General features: G+C 53.9%; 1 protein-coding gene across 3 annotated transcripts in view; it reads right to left on the reverse strand.

Annotated features, from left to right (window-relative positions):
* Positions 1-23,083, reverse strand: part of RAB11FIP3 (RAB11 family interacting protein 3) — a 101,257-nt gene that overhangs the window by 12,976 nt on the left and 65,198 nt on the right. For 2 of the 3 annotated variants that reach the window (XM_025370283.1, XM_025370284.1), the window contains 5 exons: positions 21,777-21,926; positions 14,626-14,661; positions 8,382-8,475; positions 6,134-6,237; positions 1,864-2,004 (listed from right to left, as the gene is read on the reverse strand). In XM_025370283.1, coding sequence (XP_025226068.1) covers positions 1,864-2,004; positions 6,134-6,237; positions 8,382-8,475; positions 14,626-14,661; positions 21,777-21,926 — 525 coding nt within the window. Of the gene's footprint in view, positions 1-1,863; positions 2,005-6,133; positions 6,238-8,381; positions 8,476-14,625; positions 14,662-19,509; positions 19,645-21,776; positions 21,927-23,083 lie in introns of all 3 variants that reach the window. The other variant, XM_025370282.1, reaches the window with a different exon arrangement.

The following is a 23,083-nucleotide window of genomic DNA, read 5'->3' on the forward strand; positions in this document are numbered from 1 at the left end:
GCGTGGAGGCGGGCGCCTGTAGTCCCAGCTACTCGGGAGGCTGAGGCAGGAGAATGGCGTGAACCCGAGAGGCGGAGCTTGCAGTGAGCTGAGATCCGGCCACTGCACTCCAGCCTGGGTGACAGAGCGAGACTCCGTCTCAAAAAAAAAAAAAAAAAAAAAATATTAGTTTCTGCCTCGGCTGGCACGGTGGCTCACGCCTGTAATCCCAGCACTTTGGGAGGGCGAGGTGAGAGGATTGCTTGAGCCCACGAGTTCAAGACCAGCCTGGGCAACACAGCAAGAACCCCCATCTCTATTAAAAATAATGATGTTTTGGCTGGGCACAGTGGCTCACACCTGTAATCCCAGCACTTTGGGAGGCTGAGGCAGGTGGATCACAGGAGTTCAAGACCATACTGGCCAACATGGTGAAACATCATCTCTGCTAAAAATACAAAAAATAGGCGGGTGCAGTGGTGCGAGCCTGTAGTCCCAGCTACTAGGGAGGCTGAGGCAGGAGAATTGCTTGAACCAAGGAGATGGAGGTTGTGGTGAGCTGAGATCGCCCCCTGCACTCCAGCCTGGAAGACAGGGTGACACTTGGTCTCAAAAAAAAAAAAAAGGCCAGGTGCCGTGTTTCACGCCTATAATCCCAGCACTTTGGGAGGCCAAGGCGGCTGGATCATGAGGTCAGGAGATCGAGACCATCCTGGCTAATACTGTGAGACCTGTCTCTACTAAAAATACAAAAATTTAGGCAGGTGTGATGGCAGGCGCCTGTAGTCCCAGCTACTTGGGAGCCTGAGACAGAAGAATGACATGAACCTGGGAGGCGGAGCTTGCAGTGAGTCGAGATTGCACCACTGCACTCCAGCCTGGGTGACAGAGCAAGACTCCATCAAAAAAAATAATAATTAAAAAATAAGTAAAAAAATAAAAACTAATTTTTCCCTTTATTTTATATATATATATTTTTTTTTAATTAAATTGTTTTTGGAGATGGAGTCTCACTCTGTCATCCAGGTTAGAGTTCAGTGGCACAATCTCAGCTCACTGCAACCTCCGCCTCTGGGTTTAAGTGGTTCTCATGCCTCGGCCTCCCAAGTAGCTGAGATTACAGGCGCGCGCCACCATGCCTGACTTTTTTTTGTTGTTGTTTAGTAGAGACAGGGTTTTACCTTGTTGGCCAGGCTGGTCTTGCACTCCTGACCTCAAGTGATCCACCCACCTCAGCATCCCAAAGTGCTGGGATTACAGGCGTGAGCCACTGTGCCCTGCCTCCTTTATGATATATTTTAATATAGTATCGTTAATCTTCTTCCTTATTGTTTTCCCACTTTTTCTGACTCATCCAAGGCTATGTCTCCAGATGAATGTAAAAGTAATTTTGTCAAGTTCCCTTAAAAAAAGATTGGTATTTTATGCAAAAAAATTAGCTGGGTGTGGTGGCGGGCACCTGTAGTCCCAGCTACTTGAGAGGCTGAGGCAGAAGAATGATGTGAACCCGGGAGGCAGAGCTTGCAGTGGGCTGTAATCGCGCCACTGCACTCCAGCCTGGGGGAGAGAGCAAGACTCTGTCTCAAAAAAACAACCCCAAAAAACAAACAAAAAAAACAAAACAAAATTAGTGTTTTAAACAGACTGGATATATTGTAGACGTAGATTTAGAGAAACCAACACCCACACAGGGTCAGTCTTTGAACTGATTTCTTGTGGCTTTTTGGGGAGTTTTAAGGTCTTCACCACATAGCTTTTCCCCTTTTTCTAAAATTCAGGTTATTCCTAGCCACTGCAGCTTTCTGGGGCAGGCAGGCTGTCAGGGAACCTCTCCTACCTGGCCTGCAGCATTCTGGGATGGGCGGGCTGTTGGGAACCGCCTACCTGGCCTGCAGGTTCTCGATCTCGATGCTCTTCTCTCTCTCCATCTTGCACAGGAGCTCCTTCTGCCGCCGGGTCTCTTCCAGGACCATCTCACAGGCTCTCAGCTCCTGCTCCTTCAGCTGCTCCTCCAGGGCGTTTGCTCTTGAAAGGCAAAAGGAGGAGCTGAGCTGTCTCCGGGCAGGGTGTGCAGTGGCTCCACCCATGCCCAGAAGCTGCCTCAGGACCTCCAGGAAACCTGCCGCCACCCGCGAGGAGGGCTGAGAAGGGCATCCCCAAGCTCTGGTCAAGGCAGTTCTGAAGCAGCGCACACACCCCCAGATAGCCTCGCCTCCCACACTAAAGGCAGCTAGGGGTGACCAGAGCAGTGTCCACTGCACCCCGGCCCAGCTGATACCCACAGGCACTGCCCACTTGTGCTGTGTGGACTGCAGCACCCCGAGGGCCCGGTGACCGCCCCTGGTGCACTCTGTTCATGCAGCTGCTCCACCTGTGGCCACTACACACAGTGAGTGAGCTCAGGGCCCAGAGGCACGGAGCCTCGGAGCCTCGGGAAGGAGCGTGAAGGTACCAGGGTCCAAGGGCCACAGCATTTCCAGGAAGTGAGTCTGATGAAGCACATGGCCCGTGGCAGCTGAACACCGGGGAACTGAGTGTGCGGGCAGTGTCTGCCTTCAGCTGCAGTATAGTCGGTTCATGGCACATCTCCCAAAGGTGCTCACGAGGCTTCCTGAGTTGCCAGGTCCACATGGGAGCCAGGACGAGTCTAGCTCTGGCTGCTGGGCACATCTGGGCCCCAGAGGCTGTGAGGGGCCACAAGTGGAGGGGGGCCCACTCTGCTCCCAGTCCCCTCCAGGCTAGGGAAGTGGGTATAGAGACCAGTCCCATCCAGGTCACCTCAGAGCAGAGGCAGGGCAGGTGTCAGCTAGACCACAGGGAAAAGACGACATTCCCATGGGGCGGGGAGACCCTGGCCTTCCCTAGATCTTCACAACCACCTGCAGGAGACAGGACTGGACTGTCCCAAAGAGAAGGGCACAGGCCCTGCCCACTGACACAGCACAGCCCAGGCCCTGAAGCCCTGCCTTGCACAGAGCCTCTTATCCTTGTGGTGCCTCACACGCAGGAGTGGACGGATGGCCAAAGATCACCAGACACAACAGGCAAGCTTTCAACAGGAACTGGCCAAAGCAAACACCAAGCGAGGACCCCAGGGAGACACATGATGCAGGAGACAGTGAGGAAAGGTCCCTGAGCCAGTGCCCTCCGCGAGCCAAGAGCCACAGCTGCAGGGTCAGGGCGGGCCGCTGCAGAAGAGACAGACAACAAGGAACAGCTCCCGGGAACTGAAAGTGTGGGAAGGATGATCTAAACCTCCGATCAAGATGTTGGGCTCACGCCTGTAATCCCAGCACTCTGGGAGGCCGAGGTGGGCAGATCACCTGAGATCAGGAGTTCGAGACCATCGTGACCAATGTGGTGAAACCCCGAATCTACTAAAAATACAAAAATTAGCCAGGCACAGTGGCACATGCCTATAATCCCAGCTACTTGGGAGGCTGAAGCAGAATTGCTTGAACCTGGGAGGCAGAGGTTGCAGTGAGCAGAGATTACACCATTGCACTCCAGCCTGGGCGATACAGCAAGGCTCTGTCTCAAAAAACAAAACAACGAACTGAAGGCTGAAAACCAGGTGCATGGCACGGCAAATAATACAAGATCCTCATCCAAGTATGTAGGGCGGGAAACAGAAGTTACGGAGAATAGCAAGGCCCTGCGGCAACAGCGGGTCCTCAGTCACAGCACGGGGTCAGAGGTCTTCAAATTCTCAGGGAATTCAATTTCTGACCTAGAATTTTATGCGCAGCTACGCTATGGACTGGAGCAGGGGTGGGAGGACTAAGCACTTCCACACAAGCAGTTCTCAGAGCATCTGGCTCCTGTGCTCCCTCTTCCAGGCAACTATCAGTGACGTCCTCAGAAAACGAGTTGGCAAAAAGAAGAAAACGTGGGACCCAGAAAATAAGGACTCAAACCCAGGGGAAGCACTCGGAATTCCCAGGATGGCAGCTGTACGGCACAGCTAGAGAGCAAACGGCTCAGGACGGGCAGATGATACTGAAAACGGGTAACGTGTTGTTTAGGACAGTGGAGGTGAGCACCACAGGGAACAGCCACAGGAACTGAATGTGGCCGGGGCTGCGCTGCAGATGGTCAGTGGGCGGAGCAAGGCAGCAGGGTGGACTTCACACCACACACACAGAAAACTGATGAACATACTCCAGACTCAAATGAAACCTTGACAGTCAGCTCAACAAAGGCATCTAGGCTGGACACAGTGGCTCACGCCTCTGATTTCAGCACTTTGGGGGGCCAAGGTAGGAGGATCGCTTGAGGCCAGGCATTTGAGACCAGCATGGGCAACATGGTGAGACCTCATCTCTACAAAAAATTTAAAAAGTAGGCCGCGCACGGTGGCTCACGCCTGTAATCCCAGCACTTTGAGAGGCTGAGGATGGCACATCACAAGGTCAGGAGTTCGAGACCAGCCTGGTCAATATGGTGAAACCCTGTCTCTACTAAAAATAAAAAAATTAGCCCAGCATGGTGGTGCATGCCTGTAGTCCCAGCTACTCAGGAAGCTGAGGCAGAAGAATCGCTTGAATCCGGGATGTGGAGGTTGCGGTGAGCCAAGATTGTGCCACTGCACGCCAGCCTGGAGACAGAGCGAGGCCGCGTCTCAAAAAAAAAAAAAAAAAAAGCTGGGTGTGGTGGTGCACACCTGTAGTCCCAGCTACATCTTAGGCTGAGAGGTAGGCAGGTCGCTTGTGTCTGGGAGGTAGAGGCTGTAGTCAGCACTCAGCCTGAGCAACAGAGGGAGGCCCTGTCTCTTAAAAAAACAAAAAACAAGCATGTCTGGCGGCCCCTCCGGATTCTCCTTGACAAGGAGGAGACAGCGGTCTTTGGAGGCGCAGCATATGTGTAGCACACTACTGGAGCCCAGTCCCTTCGCCAGCATGCCTGGCCCCTCTCCACAAGGCAGCAGGGGCCGGCGGCAGGCCCTCCTCTGCTGAGAATCCTGGAGAACAGGCAGCCGCAAAGCCCAGGGTCTTCACTCCACAAGAGAATGTGCTTTGCTTTGTTAGAATTAAAGTGATGTGCAAGTTACGCCCACGATCCCATGAGACATTTTCAGCGCTCACAGGGCAGATGGATCTGAAGCTGAAGGGCGGGTCACGCATGTTAGTACGGTGCAGGGTGAGGGCTTGGGGGCTTTGGGAGTGCTGACTGCAAATGCCCTGCTGCCAACACACATGTGTGCAGGCTGCTCAGAGCCCTGAATCTACCTGGTCAGTGGTGATGAAGACACTGAAGCTTCAAGGGACAGGGCCCTTGGCTGAGCTGAGAATACGTGGAAGGGCAGGGATGTGCCCGGGCAGCTGGGCAGGGAGCAGAAGCTCACAGGAAGAACCTCTTCTGCAGATTCCCCAGGTGCCTCACAGGCCTCCTGGCTGCCTCCTCTGCCCCCAAGAGGCTGCCAGTGCCCAGCTCCAGGTGGCACAGCCTGGGTAGATGACTCCTGGGCCAAGCTCATCTTACTTTGCATGAGAAACAGTACTGCAAATCGGCTATGAGACAACATGGCGTGCCTCGTTTGAAAAACACTGAGAATTACACAGTATTCTAAGAAAAGTCTGCAAACGAGAGTGGGGTAAGCAGCTCCCACTCTTTCTCTGCAAACACGGCGTCACACTTCGCTTCCTCCCTAGCACTCCTGCCCACAGTGATGAGACTGTGCATCCTGTCACGTATTCAGCAGTCTCTGCTCATTTCGCTTTCTGCGGCTGAGCAACTTCCCTAATCTGCATTCTTCCAGGATGGGCACACCTCGTATGGACCAGAGTGGGAGAGCTGTACCTCCAGGCCTGCTGGTGAGGCTGGGCACTGTGTGGGTTTGCAGTCAGCTCCTCCTCTGGGTGGGTCAGGTCTCACACTCCCGAGAGGGAGGCAGTGCCCTCCTCTGGCCCTCTGTGTGTCTAGGGTTCATGGACAACTCCCCACGAGAGCACCAGTCAGAGCCTCGAGTCTCCTGCCTGCAGCCCAATGGGTAGGCTCAGATGACCACCTGGCACCACCCCCTCAGCTGGCTTCCACCCTGGGATGGACCGGTGGCCAAGCCCCTGCTGTGTGAGGTAAAGAGAAGTAAATGGGGGCTGACAGGTGGGCACAGGAGGCACTACGCAGAGGCCCAGGTCTCCTGGCCCAGGCTCACCTGTGCACCAGCTGCAGGTTCTCCTGCCTCAGGCGGCTGTGTTGCTCGCCAGTGGCTGCCGTGTCCTTTTCCAGCTCCAGCACACGCCTTTCCAGGAAGACGACCTTGGCAATGAGAGCAGGCCTCAGGGTCAGGTAGTCAGAAGCAGAAGGGCCTGCGCCCCCGAGGGAACTACCTGGGAGGCCGCCTGGGGATTTTCTCAGCACTGAATCAGATCCTACCTAGCTAGGCTGGTGTCGGATCCAACTTACCCTTGGAACTTGTCCCATAAACCCAAGAAGATGCAGCTCCTAATGGGGCCGGGGGCTTGGGAAGTACTGTCATCTCGACACCACAAATGCACACATTGCCGCAGTTCCGAGAGCTAGAGGCCCAGGGGTGCCTTTGGACTGGCTGGCTCATGGGCAGCAAGACTCTGCCCCCAACACACAGTTGGGTCTCTGCTCAGCCAGATGCAGCCCACAGAGGCAGCCCAGGTGCCCATGGATGCAAGGGACAAACAGACTCATGTCTTGGTCCCTCCCTCCCTCACAGAGTTCACATCAAGATAAAGTCAGACACCTGCAGAGGTAGGAGAAGGAGTAAAGGGAGCAGAGGAGGACTCAGCTTGGGTCAGCAGACTTGAGATGCTAGAGAAGTTGTAGGGAGGAGGAGGTGGGGGTGCAAGAGGAGGTGAGGTACAGAAGCTGATGGGGTACAGGAGGAGGTGGGGTGCAGGAGGTGAGGGGGGTACAGGAGGACATGGGAGTGCAGGAGAGGAGGTGAGGGGACACAGGAGGTGAGGGGGTTCAGGAGGAGATGAGGGCTGCAGGAAGTGAGAGGGTGCAGGAGGAGGTGAGGGGGGTGCAGGAGGAGGTGAGGGGGTACATGAGGAGGTGAGCAGTATGGGAGGAGGTGAGGGAGTACAGAAGATGGGGTACAGGAGGTGGGAGGTACAGAAGGTGGGGGGGTGCAGGAGGTGAGGGGGTACAGGAGGAGGTGAGGGGGTACATGAGGAGGTGAGCAGTATGGGAGGACGTGAGGGGGTACAGAAGATGGGGTACAGGAGGAGGTGGGAGGTATAGTAGAAAGTGGGGGGTGTAGGTGATGGAACAGGAGGAGATGGGGGTACAGGAGGTGGGAGGTACAAGGAGGTGGGGTACAGGAGGAGGTAAGGGGTACAGGAGGATGTAAGGGGGTACAAGAGGAGGTGAGGGAGTACAGAGGAGATGGGGTACAGGAAGAGGTGGGAGGTACAAGAGGAGGTTGGGGGTCAGGAGGTGGTGGGGGTGCAGGAGGTGGTGGGGTACAGGAGGTGGGGGGTACAGGAGGAGGTGAGGGGGATGCAGGAGGTGAGGGAGTACAGGAGGAGGTGAGGGGGATGCAGGAGGTGAGGGGGTATAGGAGGTGGTGAGGGGGTACAGGAGATGAGGGGTACAGGAGGAATTGAGGGGGTACAGGAGGAAGTGAAGAGGTCACAGGAGGTGAGGGGGTGCAGGAGGTGAGACAGAGTCTTGCTCTGTCACCCAGGCTGGAGTGCAGTGGCACAATCTCAGCTCACTGCAGTCTCCGCCTCCCAGGTTCAAGCGATTCTCCTGCCTCAGCCTCCCGAGTAGCTGTGATTACAGGTGCCCGCCACCACGCCTGGCTAACGTGTATTTTTAGTAAAGACGGGCTTTCACTATGTTGGCCAGGCTGATCTCAAAACTCCTGACCTCAAGTGATCGGCCCACCTGGGCCTCCTAATGTGCTGGGATTACAGGCATGAGCCACCACATCCGGCTGAAAAGCAGGTCTTGACCACGGCAAGGCTGCCTTGCCCTGGCTGCTGCCACCCATTCCATTTAAGTCCCCAGGAGAAGCCTGTTGCGCAGGTTGCTGGCTCTGCAGTCACTGCAGGGGCAGCCTTCTTCTCCCAAATCATGGGTGCCCCAGGTCGCGTCTCCATGGGCCTGGTGGACTGAATGTCTGGGTGTCCCCCAACCCAACTCAGACACAGTGGGGGTGGGATCCCTGAGGGCTCTCATTCACTGCCCAGTCCACCCCTCCCAGCTGGCCCTTGGTGCACAACAGGAAGACTCCTTTTTATCACATGCCCACAAGATCCCTTGGGGAAACTTGCGAAAGAGCAGAGGGTCTGGGGAGCCCTGGATGACATGGGGTCACCTCCGGCTGTGCTGTCCCCACCTCCCGGGATGTCTGCAGAGGCCCTCAGACATGGCTGTGTCTAAATCCCCTACTTGCCGCTACCCAGCCCTGCAGGACCTACCTTGTCAGCAATGTCCTCCTCTGGGCCCTCCACGGGCTCGGGGGAAGGGTCCTCCAGGGCCTCCATAGTCAGGGCCCCTGACGGGTGCAGGTACCTATGGAAAAGGAACAGTAACAGAGGGAAGAAAGGGAAAAACCACAGGACAAGCTCCGTCAGCACAAGCACTCCCAAGTCAATCTGAAAAGCAGGCGGCAGCATTGTAGGGGACAGGTCCTCCCCTGATCTGGGTGGTGGTCTTCTCCCACTTAAAGCATTATATACAGGGGGAGGTCCCAGGCTGGACATCTTTACCAGGGGCTGGGAGAAAGCAGGCCGTGCTCTGTGGTCTCAGAGTCCTCCTGGCGCTCTTTGGAACCTGACAGAACACGACCTCAGTCCCTGCCAGCGAGTGGCAGCGGACTTTGTACTTGGCAGCAATAAAACGTGTCCTTCTTCACAGAGACACGAACAATCTCGTCTCTACCAGAAGCCCGTGAGACATCAGCTCAGGACCTCGACCTACATACACCTCCCCTGTACACATTCTTCATCTCGGACTTTCACAGGTGCTCTCTGCGGCAGGAACAGTGAGGGTCCCAGGAAAAGTGTCGATCCCGGAAGTCTCACTCAGTGTCAATCTCACGGACACACTGGGAAACCGGTCCAACCAAGTCCAGGAAGACACCAGACACACGTGTCCTCTGGGGCACCAGCTCCTGTGGACGCATCCCCAGCCCTGCAGGCCATGCCAGGTTACTACCTGGGCCAGGCTCCGGGACAGCCTCGTGGTCCTGCGTGGACGCAGCCAGCCCATAGGCTGCCACCTTGGGGCAGGAGCTGCTCCAGGGAGTGTGAACTTCGGCGCGCAGTAAGCGCGTGCTCGTGGTCACCACCGGGCCAGATTCGCTGTGGTCAATCTACACCAACCCGAACTTGCTGGGAGTACAGAAAACTCTCAGAGCACTCGCACAGAAGAGCCAACAGCAAAGGCGCATGTTCAGTTCTTTATACATCCTGGGAGCCTGAGTACCGAGCCAGGCTCCGGGCTGATAGCCTGATGCTCACAACTGCGTGACTGTAAAAAAGCACTGGCCCTCTCCCAGCTTCCTTGCCTGTGAAATGGGGGGACCCTCTCCCAGCTTCCTTGCCTATGAAATGGGGGGACCTTCTCCCAGCTTCCTTGCCTGTGAAATGGGGGGATCCTCTCCCAGCTTCCTTGCCTATGAAACGGGGGGACCCTCTCCCAGCTTCCTTGCCTCCTTGCCTATGAAATGGGGGGACCCTCTCCCAGCTTCCTTGCCTATGAAGTGGGAGGACCCTCTCCCAGCTTCCTTGCGTATGAAATGGGGGGATCCTCTCCCAGCTTGCCGACGAAATGGGGGGACCCTCTCCCAGCTTCCTTGCCTATGAAGTGGGGGGACCCTCTCCCAGCTTCCTTGCCTATGAAATGGGGGGACCCTCTCCCAGCTTCCTTGCTTGTGAAATGGGGGGACTTTCTCCCAGCTTCCTTGCCTATGAAATCGGGGTGTACAGGCAATTGAGGTTGGACCAAGGTCCTGCATACAAACAGCTTGGCTAGGGACATAGCAGGGTAAGAATTCCATAAAATGTTAGTGTTTTTCCACTGAAAATGTCTACCAAGTGTATGAAGTTTGATTTGCTTCTTAGTATGGACTGGGCTTGAACATTTCCATCTTTTTCCCCATAAACGCTCTGAGGAGGAAAAAAGAAGGTATCTTTGCCCCTGGAGACAAGCCCTGAGAACGTGCACCAGCTGGAACACACCAGCGCCCTTCTGGGGCCCTGGGAATTTCATCAGATTCTCAAAAGCTGCTGCTGACGTGGATCATGTTCTTGGCCAGTCGCTGCCCTTAAACGCCCATGACCTTGCCCCCAAATATGAGCCACTCCAGGCAGGAAGCTGCAACCCAGAGCCTATCCTGAGGAGAGGCCATGGCCTGGGGCCTGTCAGTACTTCTGAGCTGTCCTAGAGGCTTAGGCACTTCTGGGGCTGACTTGGGGACAGGAGGCACGGCCATCCCCAGGCACTCAGTGTGCAGCCACCACACACGGCCACCCGTGTGAGGCAGAGGGTCCTCAGCATGGCGTGTGGGGCTGCTTATTTATTTATTTAAATTTTTTTTTTTTTTGAGACAGAGTCTTGCACTGTCGCCTGGGCTGGAGTGCAGCGGTGCTATCTCAGCTTACTGCAACCTCTGCCTCCCGGGTTCAAGCGATTCTCCTGCCTCAGTCTCCCAGGTAGCTGGGATTACGGGCACCTGCCACCACGCCCAGCTAACTTTTTAATTTTTTTATTTTTTAGTAGAGATGGGGTTTCACTATGTTGGCCGGGCTGGTCTCAAACTCCTGACCTCATGATCTGCACACCTCGGCCTCCTAAAGTGTTGGGGTTACAGGCGTGAACCACCGCGTCTGGCCGGGCTGCTTATTTAAATCCCCCAGAAAGAGGGATTCTCCAGCTACACCACACCCTCACTTGGGAGAACCCTCCCCTCAGAGAGGGAGCTGTGGAAAAATCCTGATCTGCCCCGAAGGGCAGTAGGTCAAGCCTGGCTGGTGAGCAAGGAGGTACAGGGATCCCTGAGGCCTCCCACCCAGGGCCCTAGGAGCCTGCCTGCTGTGAGCACTTCTTCCTGTCCTGATGGACTCGGCTCTGCCTGGAGCCCCTGTCCCTGCACACGCACAGCTGACTGGAGAAAATCACTTCCATCTCATGGACAGGGACGGAACAAGGCTGAGGGAGGTGACAAGGCAGCCAAGCCCAGGGGCTACAATGGCTGCCGGCAAAACCCACCATCTCAGCAACCGTGCAGCGCGAAGGGCTGAGAACTGTGAGAAGCGAATCACGACAGTTATTTTGCGCTTCCTTAGCCTCTTGTGGCAGATTTGGGGCAACACAGCAGATTAAATGTTGCATATATATATTTACATGTGGATAGATATATTGCAGAACATGCCTCTGTTTTGTAAACTCTAACTACAGATAACTCAGATAACTGCAGATCGGGTTTTTTTTTTTTTTGAGATGGAGTCTCACTGTGTTGCCCAGGCTGGAGTGCAATGGTGCAATCTTGGCTCACTCCAAGCTCTGCCTCCTCGGTTCAAGCAGTTCACCTGCCTCAGGCTCCTGAGTAGCTGGGATTACATGTGCGCACCACCACGCCTGACTAATTTTTGTATTTTTAGTACAGATGGGGTTTCACCATGTTGGTCAGGCTGGTCTCGACGGGCCCATGACCTCATGATCCGCCCACCTCGGCTTCCCAATGTGCTGGGATTACAGGCGTCAGCCACCGTGCCTGGACCAGATTGGGCTTTTTTTATACCAAAGGGTACCCATGAAGGAAACATTAAATTTCAAAGGGTGTTTCTGACACGAGGCTGTGACAGCCAGCTGCAGGCTGCGCCCCATCCTAGGCACAGGAGGCCTCAAGGAGATGCCTCAGCTGGCCTTGACTGGCCTTTCATGTCACCAGCTGCAGCCTGTCTGGAGTAAAAGACGATGAAGTGGGGAGGAAGGTGATGCTGAAGTGGTAACAGAAGTGTAGCTGGCTGGGGATTCACTTCATATTCCTAAGAGCTCAATGCTTTTCTTTCTTTCTTTTTTTTTTTGAGACACAGTTTCGCTCTTGTTGCCCAGGCTGGAGTGCAGTGGCACGATCTCGGCTCACTGCAACCTCTGCCTTCAGGGTTCAGGCGATTCTCCTGCCTCAGCCCCGAGTAGCTGGGATTACAGGCACACGCCACCACACCTGGCTAATCTTGTATTTTTAGTAGAGATGGGGTTTCTCCATGTTGGCCAGGCTGGTCTTGAACTCCCAACCTCAGGTGATCCACCCGCCTCGGCCTCCCAAAGTGCTGGGATTACAGATGTGAGCTACCGCGCCTGGCCAGCTCAATGCTTTTCTGAAAGGGGTGAGCAAGAAGACAGAAAAAAATGCATGATGACATTCACCTCTGCTTCCTCTAGCCCCTCGCCCCTAAAATGATAGAAAATGGAAAACAAGTGGGACACGGTGGCCCATGCCTGTAATCCCAACATTCTGGAAGACCGAGGTGGGAGGACTGCTAGAACCCAGGAGTTCAAGACCAGTCGGGGCCTGTCTCTACAAAAAATTTAAAAATTATCTGGGCATGGTGGCATGCACCTGTGGTCTCAGCTGCTTGGGAGGCTAAGGAGGGAGGATCGCTTGAGCTTGGGAGGTCTGGGAAGTGAAGACTGTTGTGAGCTGTGATCACTTCACTGCACAGAGCAAGGCAGAGCAAGCAACAGCAAGACTGTCTCAAAAAGAAAAGAAAGCCAAGAAAAGAGAAGAGAAACAAAAAGAAAAAAGTTTTCATCCATGGCCAGGTGTGACGACTCATGTCTGTGATCCCAGTACTTCGGTAGGCCAAGGTGGGAGGCTCCCTTAAGCCCAGGAGTTCAAGACCAGGCTGGACAACATACTGAAACTCCATCTCTATTAAAAATTAAAAGACAGCCGGGCGCAGTGGCTCAAGCCTGTAATCCCAGCACTTTGGGAGGCCGAGACGGGTGGATCACGAGGTCAGGAGATCGAGACCATCCTGGCTAACACGGTGAAACCCCGTCTCTACTAAAAATACAAAAAACTAGCCGGGCGAGGTGGCGGGCGCCTGTAGTCCCAGCTACTCGGGATGCTGATGCAGGAGAATGGCGTAAACCCGGGAGGCGGAGCTTGCAGTGAGCTGAGATCCGGCCACTGCACTCCAGCCTGGGTGACAGAGCGAGACTCCGTCTCAAAAAAAAAAAAAAAAAAAAAAAAAAATTAAAAGACTAGCCGGGCATGGCAATGCACACCTGTAGTCCCAGGAACTCAGGGGGAGGAGGTGAGAGGATGGAGTGAGCCTGAGAGGTACAGGCTGCAGTGAGCTGTGATTGTACCACGGTACTGCAGCCCAGGTGACAGAGCAAAACCATGTCTCAAAATAAAAGAAAACGGAAAACAAAAGGTTTCTGTCCCTGGCCGGGTGTGGTGGCTTACACCTGCAATCCCAGAATTTTGGGAGGCCAAGCTGGGAAGATCACTTGAGCCCAGGGAGTCTGGGGCTGTCAGACCTATGCTTGCACCTGTGAATAGTCACTGCACGACAGCCTGGGCAACGCAGCAAGACCTTGCCTATTTTTCTTTTATTTATTTATTTTTTTTGTAGAGACAGGGTTTCACTATGTTGCCCAGGCTGGTCACAAAGAAACCGAGTCAGAAAGGTTAAACCTCAGGGTAGCAAGTCTAGCTCTAGAACATAAGCAATGCCGTCAAACATCTTACAGGAAAACTATCCACACTCTCACAGTCCAAACCAACTGAGGCTCAAGTCTATCTCCTGAGCACCCCTTTTCTCAAGAAGCTACAGGAAGATGTGCTGGACAAAAAATGGAGAAAACAAACAAGAAGGAAGACAGAGCCAGGGAGCTAGAGGATCCAACCCCTGAAACAAAGGAACTCACTGGTGTGGGGAGACCCGTCCAGGACCACAGCCACGAGGCCTGGAGAGAGCCCAGCACAACGGGGCAGAGAGGAGGCTCCGGGGGGGGATGTTCCAGAGGAAGCCGGAGAGGCGTCTCCCGGCCCTGCCAGAGGCTGGGCCACGAAGCAGGATGGGGACAGGGAAGGCAAAGCAGATAAAGACGTGAAGCCAGTCTCTGATGGCAGCAGAGGCCACCCAGCAGCCACACTGCGTGGCTCCCTGGGAAAGGCCCTAACCCTGCATGCTTATTTCGGTAAGAACTGGCAGGGGAGGAAGATAAAAGTGTATGTCGCCATCTTTCACAGCAGGAAGCCAACAGATCTATGCAAAGCTGAAAAATGAAGAAATGGTCTTTAGGAATTGGAGTCAGACCCACCCCTCACCTTCAACTCACCTTGGGGAGCTGCCCAGACCCGGCTCTGAGAAGTCAGGCTCCTCACTGGGTCTCGTACCTCAGAACTAACATAGAGCAGACGTGGGGATGGTGGCCCCTTCCAGAGCTTAGTGAACACTCAACAGGCCCAGCACCAAAAGCTCTGACACCTACCTCCTGGTCACAAATCCGGGTCCAGATTCACAGCCCTGGAAACCCCTTTCCCAACACTCCCTCAGGATACCTTCAGCCCCCAACCATGAAAGTAACTTGCAGGAGTTTAAAAAATACCTCGGAAAAGAACATTTTCTAAAACGTTTTTTAAAAACTATGATTAATTTTCCACCTCAGAACGTTTTCAGCAGGAACCAGAGACCCACCTACCTCGCCGCCTTCTTGCTGGAGAGCCGCTTTGTCGGACTGTGCAGAAAACAAAACAAACAGGAAAATTGTTAGAACAGACAGAGAGGAGCAGGAGGAAGCAGGAAACTCAGGCTGTGGAGATACGGGGTGGGCAGCCTTTCAGCAGTGCTCCCGGCATGCAGGGCCCCCCAGGCAAGCCCATGCACAAACGCTCACTCAGCAAAACAGCAAGGACACGGGGGTGCTGGGATGAGGCCGCATACGTCTCGTTACTCCAGCCCCCAGAGGCTTCCAGATGCAGCCACCCCAGACTGCGACTGAGGGGCCAGCGCCACACCTGGTCCCATCAGCTGGCTGCACTGTCCCAATGCTTCTGAAGCCAAATTACCCCCAAACGCTTGGCCTTCGGAGACCCCCAAGTGAAAAGTGACCCCAGATCCCGCTATGACAGGAGAGTTTGACGCTGACTTCGACTTAGGCACTGATGCATCATGCTCAGAACGCCTGCCTAGGCATCAGTTTGGACACCTTTCCCGTTGCCATTTCAGGGCAGTAAATGTAGCCAATTACACATCAACTGTTTGATTTAACCATCTGCAGTGGCACATGAGCCAAACTTACCTTCTCTCTCATTTCTGAGGTCCAAAGTTGTATTTTACAGTATAGCTGCTAAACTATTAGCCTCAGCCTGCAAGAAGACACCCTCACCCCCAGGGCCTGGAAACCATCAAGATCCTGGAACTCACAAAGCCACATCTCTCTTCAGCCTACCTGTCTCAAAAACACCCGTGATTTTCTTGCCAGGGTCAGGCAGAAAAATCTGCTGGAGGGGCCGGGCGCGGTGGCTCATGCCTATAATCCGAGCACTCTGGGAGGCCGAGGCGGGCGGATCACCAGAGGTCGGGAGTTCAAGACCAGCCTAGCAACGTGGAAAAGCCCTGTCTCCACTAAAAATACAAAAATAATCGGGTGTGATGGCACGTGCCTGTCATCTCAGCTACTCGGGAAGCTGGGACAGGAGAATCGCTTCAACCCGGGAGATGGAGGTTGCAGTGAGCCAAGATCACGCCACTGTCCAGCCTGGGCAACAAAGAGCAAAACTCTGTCTCAAAAAAAAAAAAAAATCTGCTGGAGGAGAATCAGCTGCTGTGCCAGGTATTAATGTAGAGCCCCTCAGCTCCAAGGCCATCCTTTTTACTGGCCCTGCAGAAATAGCGCTGGGCCCTTAGCAGGCTCCTCCTCCATGATGCTGCGTGTCATCAGCAGAGGGAGCCGTGGAGCGAACACAGAACACAGCAGGAAGAGGTTTGCCTCCTGGTTCTGACCACTCTCTGCAGGGCCCTCCAACACACGCAGCCTCCCTAGCCCCCACTCTAGGGAGCATCCTGCCCACTGTAGCCAGAACCAGGGGCTTCCCCGACCCCATTCGGGTAGCTGTTCTCTAAGGGGTGACTCTGCACGCATCCTGCAACAGAATAGCTTTCCTGGCAGCCAGGAGGCAGGTTCCCCACAAGCCCTGACAGCACGGTGGTGTCCCCACCACCCGGTTTGCAGCTGCTGCAGACCTCAGCCTTGGGTAGCAGTGGCTGCAGCTGGGGGGCTCTGCCTGGGCCCTGGGTGGCGGCTGCTCCTGTGGCTGCTATCCCTATGCTCTGCAGAGTTCTTTTTACTCATCCCAACCAGTGCCTCATTACTCCCATAGCCTGTGGCAGTCATTCTTTTTCTTTCCCTAATGATTTTTAAAATTTTTTGTTTGTTTGTATTACCTTTTTTTATAGGCAGGGTCTGACTCTGTCGCTCAGGCTGAAGTGCAGTGGTGCAACCACAGCTCACTGCAACCTCAACCTCCCAGGCTCATGGGATCCTCCCGCCTCAGCCTCCCAAAGCACTGGGATTTCAGCCCACACCCAGTCCATTCTTTGTATTAAACTTTCCTTGTTCAAATTACTGTGTGGCTCTCCTTTCCTGATTGGAGACTAATAATGTGTATTTTAATACAGGTCTATTTTTTTTTAGACGGAGTCTCACTCTGTCGCCCAGGCTGGAGTGCGGTGGTGCAATCTCGGCTCACTGCAAGCTCCGCCTCCCGGGTTCACGCCATTCTCCTGCCTCAGCCTCCCAAGTAGCTGGGACTACAGGCGCCCGCTACCACGCCTGGCTTATTTTTTGTATTTTTAGTAGAGACTGGGTTTCACCGTGTTAGTCAGGATAGTCTCAATCTCCTGACCTCGTGATCCGCCACCTCGGTCTCCCAAAGTGCTAGGATTACAGGCATGAGCCACAGCACCCAGGCTGAATACAAATCTAATTTTATCCTATTATTGTTGAGACTCCCTAGAACTAATAAGACAGGACAGACTCATCGTTCAGTTTACCTCTCAGGGCCTGGACTGGCAGACCAGCAACAGCGTTTGTAATTTGAAAATATACCTCCAGGCAGGCCAGGCGCAGTGGCTCAGCCTGTAATCCCAGCACTCTGGGAGGTTGAAGCAGGAGGATCACGAGGTCCGGAGACTGAGACACAGTGAAACCCTGTCTCCACTAAAAATACAAAAATTAGCCGGGCGCAGTGACAGGCACCTGTAGTCCCAGCTACTTGGGAGGCTGAGACAGGAGAATCGCCTGAATCCGGGAGACAGAGGTTGCAGTGAGCAAAGATCGCATCACTGCACTCCAGCCTGGGCAACAAAGCAAGACTCTGTCTCAAAAAAAAGAAAAAAGAAAATATACCTCCATGTAAGGCACACTTCTTAGTTTCTACCAAATGAAATGTATTTAGAGGCTCTAGGATACCTGGAAAATGCAATAGCTGTTGGCCTGTTCTGAGGTGACTGGACATCATATCCGATATCAAAGCTTCCAGAGGTGGTCTGGACTAATCACCTCTTGTCACCCACAAAGCATGACCAAATAAGCTTACTTTCGGGCAAGTCCATGGAAACTAAAAGGCAAGATTCAGATCTCCTCCACTGAGGGTTCTGGGGAGAATGTTCTCACTGGCAGCTGTGTGCCCTGATTGTGTTGAACTGAATAGCATATTAACCACTTGGCAGAGTCTTTTTTTTTGGAGTCAGAGTCTGGCTCTGTCGCCCAGGTTGGAGTGCAGTGGCACAATTTTGGCTCACTGCAGCCTCAACTTCCTGGGTTCAAGTGAACCTCCCATCTCAGCCTCCCAACTAGCTGGAACTACAGGCGTGCACCACCACTCCTGGCTAATTTTTATATTTTTAGTAGAGACAGGGTTTCACCATGTTGGCCAGGCTGGTCTCAAACTCCTGGCCTCAAATGATCTGCCTGCCTCAGCCTCCCAAAATGCTAGGATTACAGATGTGAGTCACTGCGCCTGGCCCGCTTCGTAGAGTCTTAGGAAAAGGGGTGGCAGAACCTGGACGTGAGGCTCCACAGGACTTGCTGGTTGTACTTAGCTACATCCTAGTCCCTTCTCTAACCCACAAAGCCCAGCAGGGGTGACCATGGCCATCCTGGAGCTAGTTCTCAATGTGGGAAAAAATCCCTTCTATGTCAAAAATCTTCATAGAATGAGACGAGACCTGAGTCTTCAGGCTTACTTTCACATACGGAGATGATATGCTTGCACTCAACTTACCGGTGGGTGGGAGGCCAAGTCTCTGCGTGGGAAGAACAAATGACCCCTCCCCAGGCAGGATGAGCCATCGTCACCAAGCCCTGAACCCTTAGCTGAACAAATACAGCAGGCGAAAACCGATTTCCCCTCAAACAGAGGCTAGCGGATCTTTGGAATCACCGGATTCCGGATGGCCTCAAGTCTCCCAGGAAGGCCCTCTTCAAAGAGCACTTCTGCTTTCTCATCAGTGCTGCCAAGACCCCCTGATGCTCCAGAATGGCCATCAGTGCCAGGCCTCACCGGCATCCTCTCCACCTGAATGGGCACTGGCTGGAGGCCCTGTGTTTCACAGCATTTCATGGAACCGAAGAAGAGTTAAGTGCCCTCAAAATGGAACTAGAGGCAGGACAGAAGCCTCAACAAGGCTGTGAGCAGTGAGCACCCACCAGCAAGGATGGGCTGGCCTTGGCAGAAGCCCCCTGGGGGCAGGGACAGAAGCAGGCTCAAGACAGTAAGCAGTTTCACAAAGACCTCTAAACATGCTAGAACCATAATGGTAGCTCACCTTTCCGCCACCTTTACAAACCCTCCCAACGGGCCAGGGCTCGTTTTTCAGGAAGCCATCCCGGATTGCCAGCATGAGCCTGCATGCTCACTCACCTCTTCTGCTAGGCTAGGGCTGCTGTGGAAAGCTCCAAAGGGGCCCATTTCTTCACCAGACCCTCCTCGAGGGCTGTCCACCCAGGGGCTTCCCCATGGGCTTTACTGCAGGCGAAATCAACAGAGATGCCTAATAGGCACGTCAATATGTGCAAACCACCCAAAACTGTCTTCTGTAACTGGGGGTTAGACATGGGGCCAGACACAGTCAGCTCCCTTACAGGCTCGCTGTGAGTACACGAAACTCCACTGAAACTAACAATCCTGAAAGCTGTTTACACATTTGTTCTTAAAGACCAAATCTTTTAACTTTCCCAATTCTGTCTCATGAGCTCAATGAAAGAAATCTTTTAGTAAAATGCAGAAAGAATCCTCTTTCACACACAGGACAGACAGCACAGCTTGCAAAGACTGATCACTTTCTCCACCAACACAAGCGCTGGCCTGAGCTCCGCATGCAGGGGAGTAGGCGGGGCCCCGGCGGCCCGCGGCGTGCAGGGGAGGAGGCGGGGCCCCAGGGAGAGTCCCGCTGGCCTCGCGGCAACCAGGCCAGGCCTCAGGAAGCACCGGAGTCAGGTCAGGCCCTCAACGGGGCTGTGGGTATCGGGAGTCCCCCACACCCTGGGAACAGACAGCAAGGCCAGGCGCTCGTCAGTTACCTATTCATTTCAAGATCACTCAGGCGGGCGGAAAGATCCTCAAGGCGGTTGATTTGTTTGTGGCACTGGCTACAGTAAAACTCAAACGCCTCATCAGTGAGGATGCTGTGCAGCTTTGCGGCAAGAGGGTCAGTGCTAGAGAGACAGAAGCATCCGTTCAGGAGAGGATGGGGACCCGTGGGGTCATCTGTGACTCCGCACAAGGGGCTGAGGGGGACAGGACGGGACATGGTGTGGAACAAAAGCACGTGGAGAATGAGCTGTGCAATGTTCTGGCTCTTGCCTTTAGACCGCAGTGAGCCCACACCCCTCAGCTGCCTCCAGGAGCCCCGGACAGGCACCAGCTCGAGCAGCAGGGGGCCCCGCACACACCTGCTCCTCTGGGTCAGGTGCCCAGAAGAAAGCAGGGGCAGCCTGAGAGCTTCCTTGCAAAGCAAAAGCCCTTCTTTAAAAAGAAGGTAAAAAACCACACTGCTTTCTCTTTTGCCAAAAACACATCAACGTGATAGCAAACCATATCTCCAGGTAAACTTTACTTACTGTACTATATTTATGATTACTCCAAAAATCACCTCTAGCAAAAACTATGCATGAATGATAAATCTACAATAGTTTTCTGATTTTTAAGATGTGCATTAAAGCCGCGCATGGTGGCTCATGCTTGTAATTCCAGCACTTTGAGGGGGCTGAGGTGGGTGGATCGCTTGAGCTCAGGTGTTTGAGACCAGCCTAGGCAACATGGTGAAACCCTGTCTCTACAAAAAATACAAAAATTAGTCAGGTGTAGTAGCTCACACCTGTAGTTCCAGCTATTCAGGAAGCTGAGGAAGGTTGAGGCTGCAGTGAGCCATGATGGCACCACTCCAGCCTGGGCAATAAAGTGAGATCCTGTCTCAAAAAAAAAAAAAAAAAAACCAAAAAACCGACCTGCGTTAAAACTCAGTGTTCTGTATCGTGGTGGTGCTAGCTAACCTCCCTGTGACTTCACCTCCAAGGGCTTCTGGGGCACTGGCAGGGGGTGCTGTGTCTGCGACGCGAAGGCAGAGGAGCAAAGGCAGCCTCATCTTGGGCACTGGGACCCACAGGCTGTGGAAGCTCAAGTAAAGAAAGGTGAAAAGTGAAACATACAATGTAGCATAGATGACACTTGAAACAGGTAACAATGAAAACACTGCACAGGAGACAGGGACAAACTACACAGGTAGGAAGAGGTGATTACTAAGCCCAGAGACACAAGTTTAGAAACGCCCAGTCCTCTGGCCCTTGTCTTGACACCACCACCCGCTGGGAGAGGACAGTGCCGAAGACAAGCACACTGCCTCTGAGGACGCCTGCGACGCCTCACTCACGCACAGCTCTCCCAGGACGCTCGCCGGGACCAACCAGCACACGGGACATCCGTGCAGGGTCCCCACACCCAGGGCTGATGGGTGGCTTCAGGGAGGGCACATGGGAAACAAAAGGAGGGGGATCCTATGGACAGATGAGCTGCTCAGCTCAAGGGATGGCCCCTCCTGCACCGCCCTCCACCCAGGTTCCCTGGGCCTCGGTAACAGCGGGCAGGTGGCGGGCAAGGGAAGACTCTTGTGGCTGCTTAAAGAGACTCGGCCTTGAATGCTGGCAAAGATGGACAACAAGAACCTAGCAGCAAAGGGGAGAAGGGATTGAAGTAACAACCCCATCAGCCAGGCGAGGGTCTCCCTGAACTCAGGAGCGTCCTCGAGGGACTGACTCCCACGCGGGAGCCCTAAGCCCTCAGACATGCGTACCCAGACCCCATGTTTGGATCCAAGCCAAGAGGACTCTGGACGTTTGTGAGTAGGCATCTCACCCACTGCGTGTCATGCTTCTATTTATTTAATCACAGCTTTCCAGTTGGGATGTCAGATATTTACAACGAAATGAATCTGAAGACTCACTTGTGATCTTGAGGCCTCCCTCAAAAGCCTGCACAGCCCACCATGTGATCCACGGCCCACAGCTAAGGAGCCTGCAAGCCGAGTGTCCAAACACAGCTCTGTGCCACATGATTCTGCTGAAGCCTCAGAAATGCAGTGATCTGGGGATGTAGCTGGATAAGAGGGACTTCACCCAGCTTTCCTAAATCCAGGTATAAATTTTAAATTTTTGAATATGGTTTACTTAATCACATTACATCAAGGAAAGCAAGTTCTCTCTTACCAACGTATGAACCAAAAAGGGAAACTTCCTGTAATCAACCACGGGAAGAAGAGGGAGGAGGGTGTGCTGGTGCAAGGTGTCATTACCTGGGCGTGAGGAAAGCGGGGTCACTGCAGCCGAGCTGCCCGTTGCACAGGGTCTCTGGGGACAGCTCTGCCTCACTGCCTTCACCGTAGTCCTCAAAGTGCTCCTCACCCCCAATCACCGTGATGACAGACTGGCCATGGGGGTGAGACCTACAAAGTAAAACAGAAATGATGTCTTCTGACTGAAGGCCATAGGCATCCCCAAGCTGAGGGTGTGGAAGGTGCTTTCCAGAGGGTATGCTACAAGCCACATGTGAGTCCTGGGAGTCACGTTTAAAAAAAAACAAAAGGCCAGGTGCGGTGGCTCACACCTGTAATCCCAGCACTTTGGGAGGCCGAGGCAGGTGGATCACGAGGTCAGGAGATCGAGACCATCCTGGCTAACACAGTGAAACGCTGTCTCTATAAAAACATAAAAAATTAGCCGGGCTTGGTAGCGGGCGCCTGTAGTCCCAGCTACTCGGGTGGCTGAGGCAGAAGAATGGCATGAACCCAGGAGGCAGGGCTTGCAATGAGCCGAGATGGCGCTGCTGCACTCCAGCCTGGGCAACGAGTGAGACTCGTCTCAAAAAAAAAAAAAAAGCGGGGGGCTGGGTGCGATGGCTCACGCCTGAAATCCCAACACTTTGGGAGGCCAAGGCGAGCAGATGGCTTGAGCTCAGGAGTTTGAGACCAGCCTGGGCAACAGAGGGAGGCCTCAACTGCAAAAAAAAATTTCTAAATCAGCCAGGTGTGGAAGCACACGCCTGTAGTCCCAGGTACTCGGGAGGCTGAAGTGGGAAGGTCGTTTGAGCCTGGGAGGTCGAGGCTACAGTGAGCAGTGATGATGCCACTGCACTCCAGCCTGGGTGACAGAGCAAGGCCCTGTCTCAAAAAAAAAAAAAAAAAAAACAAGTAAAGAAACAGTTTTTTGCCGGGCGCAGTGGCTCAAGCCTGTAATCCCAGCACTTTGGGAGGCCGAGATGGGCGGATCACGAGGTTAGGAGATCGAGACCATCCTGGCTAACATGGTGAAACCCCGTCTCTATTAAGAAATACAAAAAAGGCCGGGCGCGGTGGCTCAAGCCTGTAATCCCAGCACTTTGGGAGGCCGAGACGGGCGGATCATGAGGTCAGGAGATCGAGACCATCCTGGCTAACACCGTGAAACCCCGTCTCTACTAAAAATACAAAAAACTAGCCGGGCGAGGTGGCGGGCGCCTGTAGTCCCAGCTACTTGGGAGGCTGAGGCAGGAGAATGGCGTAAACCCGGGAGGCGGAGCTTGCAGTGAGCTGAGATCCGGCCACTGCACTCCAGCCCGGGCGAC

Source organism: Theropithecus gelada, chromosome 20 (assembly GCF_003255815.1).
Source record: "Theropithecus gelada isolate Dixy chromosome 20, Tgel_1.0, whole genome shotgun sequence".
In the NCBI taxonomy this organism is placed as follows: Eukaryota; Metazoa; Chordata; class Mammalia; order Primates; family Cercopithecidae; genus Theropithecus; species Theropithecus gelada.